The 2,332-nt window shown below is 34.5% G+C and overlaps 1 protein-coding gene across 1 annotated transcript; it reads left to right on the top strand.

The window, feature by feature from the left end:
• Positions 1-308: 308 nt before the first annotated feature.
• LOC127540479 (olfactory receptor 10AG1-like) lies at positions 309-1,232 on the top strand. Its single transcript, XM_051965185.1, has one exon. The coding sequence runs from the start codon at positions 309-311 to the stop codon at positions 1,230-1,232; it is 924 nt and encodes a 307-aa protein (XP_051821145.1).
• Positions 1,233-2,332: the final 1,100 nt, after the last annotated feature.

Genomic DNA, 2,332 nt, shown 5'->3' with positions numbered 1-2,332 from the left:
TATTTCTATCAAAATAAAAAGAAATACAGTCATAAAATTATAGTATGGTTCTTGGCTGATATGAAGCACCTCAAACATCATTTAATGAGTGATTTTGGCTTGTTCTCCAAAATTACAGAAAATTTGGAAAGATTTGTTATAAAATGTTGAGAAGGGAAATTAAAATGTAATATTAAATATGGGAGGGATATTTCTGATCATAATATCTAACCTTCTCTTCTTTCCTAAAAAGGAAACTGAAAATATAATAGAAAGTTATTGACTAGTCCTCAATTCATATTTTTTTTTTTTGGCAGGTAGAGGACCCAATGGCAAGAGACAATCTCACAATTGTGGTAGAATTCATTCTCTTAGGATTTTCTGACCTTCCCAACCTCCAAGGATTTCTCTTTGCAGTTTTCTTTATTATCTATACAAGTATACTGATAGGAAATGGCCTCCTCATTATCATAACCAAGATTGACCCAAGCCTCCAAACACCAATGTATTTTTTCCTTGGGAACTTTTCCTTCTTGGAAATCTGTTACACATCAGTCACTCTGCCCAGAATGCTGGCAGATCTCTGGACCCAGAAGAGAACTATTTCATTCCTACAATGTGCTGTACAGACTTGTTCCCTTTATGTTCTAGGAGTGGCAGAGTGTTTGCTCCTGGCTGTGATGGCTTATGATCGTTACGTAGCCATCTGTAAGCCTCTTTACTATCCTCTGATCATGAATCGCAGGATTTGCATCCAACTGGTTGTGGTGTCCTGGATCATTGGAGTCCCAGTACTGGTAGAGGAGACATATCAGATTTTCTGTCTCAATTTTTGTGGTCCTAATAAACTTAATCACATTTTCTGTGATGCTCCACCATTGCTGGAATTGGCCTGTGGGGACACATATAAAAGAGAGGTCTCTGTCCATGTTGCTGCATTGGCATTTGTCATAACTCCATTTCTGTTGATCCTCACATCCTATGTCAAAATCATCATTACAATCCTAAGACTTCCTTCAACCTCAGGGAGATCCAAAGCCTTTTCTACCTGTTCTTCCCACCTCATTGTTGTAGGCTTATTCTATGGGTCTGGTAGTACTGTGTATTTGAGGCCAAAATCCCATCATTCTACAGGATCAGTCAAAGTGTTTGCTCTTTTCTACACCACTGTGACCCCAATGTTTAACCCCCTTATATATAGCCTGAGAAATAAAGATGTCATTGCTGCACTGAGAAAACTATGTCCTAAGTAAATCAGGTCAGAGAATCATGAGCAAAATATATAAACTATGGTTTTATTTTATTTTCTTTTACTACATAGTTCCTATGAAAAAAATATACCTGGTTATTTTTCCATTTCAATAAAAATGTGCATAAATGAAAGCCAATTGAGAGGCTGTATTTGGAAAATATAAGAATCTGCCAAAGGTGTATGTTTTCTTTTGCTAGATTGTGAATGAACTGAACAAATTGCTGTAACTTATTTTTTTTTAATACTAAGAGTGTAATAATATTATTTTTACTACTGATCTAATGTCATATGGATTTACATCTTTTCAAAAAAGATCAATTTAATTATGTATTTGGGAGAAAGAAGAGAGAAGGGGAGAGACAAAGACAAGAGACATACAGACATAGACACAGACAGAGAAAGAGAGAGAGATAAGAGAGAGAGGGAAAGAGGGAAGAAGGGAAAGAGAGAGAGAGAGAAAAGAAGAGGGAGAAAGAGAAGGAGGGGAAGGAAATGATAAAAAGAGAGAGGGAAAGAGGCAAAGAGAGAGGGATGAAAAGAGAGATCATAAAAAGGAAAGAGGGAAGGAAAAAGAGAGAGATTTAGGCAGACATGCAGAGACAAAGAATGACAGTCTCAGAAACTAAAATTTAAAAAGAGCATAGAGATAGATAAAGGAAAGCAAAGAGACCCCAAATTTTAAAATATCATATATTTTCACCAAGTGAAACAACTTACTATCACTATTATTATTATATGAATTGTGCTTTTTTAACACAAATCACTCAATCTTTTCATTTAAAAATATCTCTTTCCACATGGTTTAAAATATTCTGAAATAGTGGGAAATATTTTTCCTCCTATGAGTGTATTCTGGGTCTCTTGGCAATATTTAAGACTCAAATGACATAACATTAAATGAGAAAAGTTCATTTTATACAAATACCAAGAAATAAGAGTGAATGGCTCTAGGATTATGATTGAAGTACAACCTTTTCTTCATCTTTAAGAATTGAATTCATAGAATATTAAATTTATAAAATGTTTGGAGTTTGTTTATGACAATTTGCATTGGAAAAGAACTCATCCACTGGTGATGAAAGTTCATTTTTTTTCACAAAT

This window comes from Antechinus flavipes, chromosome 6 (assembly GCF_016432865.1).
Source record: "Antechinus flavipes isolate AdamAnt ecotype Samford, QLD, Australia chromosome 6, AdamAnt_v2, whole genome shotgun sequence".
In the NCBI taxonomy this organism is placed as follows: Eukaryota; Metazoa; Chordata; class Mammalia; order Dasyuromorphia; family Dasyuridae; genus Antechinus; species Antechinus flavipes.
The sequence above is the reverse complement of the archived record's forward strand: the minus strand, read 5'-3'. Positions and strand labels throughout refer to the sequence as shown.

Coding starts and splice junctions, on each gene's coding strand:
- LOC127540479 (XM_051965185.1), top strand. CDS start 309: ATGGCAAGAGACAATCTCACAATTGTGGTAGAATTCATTCTCTTAGGA.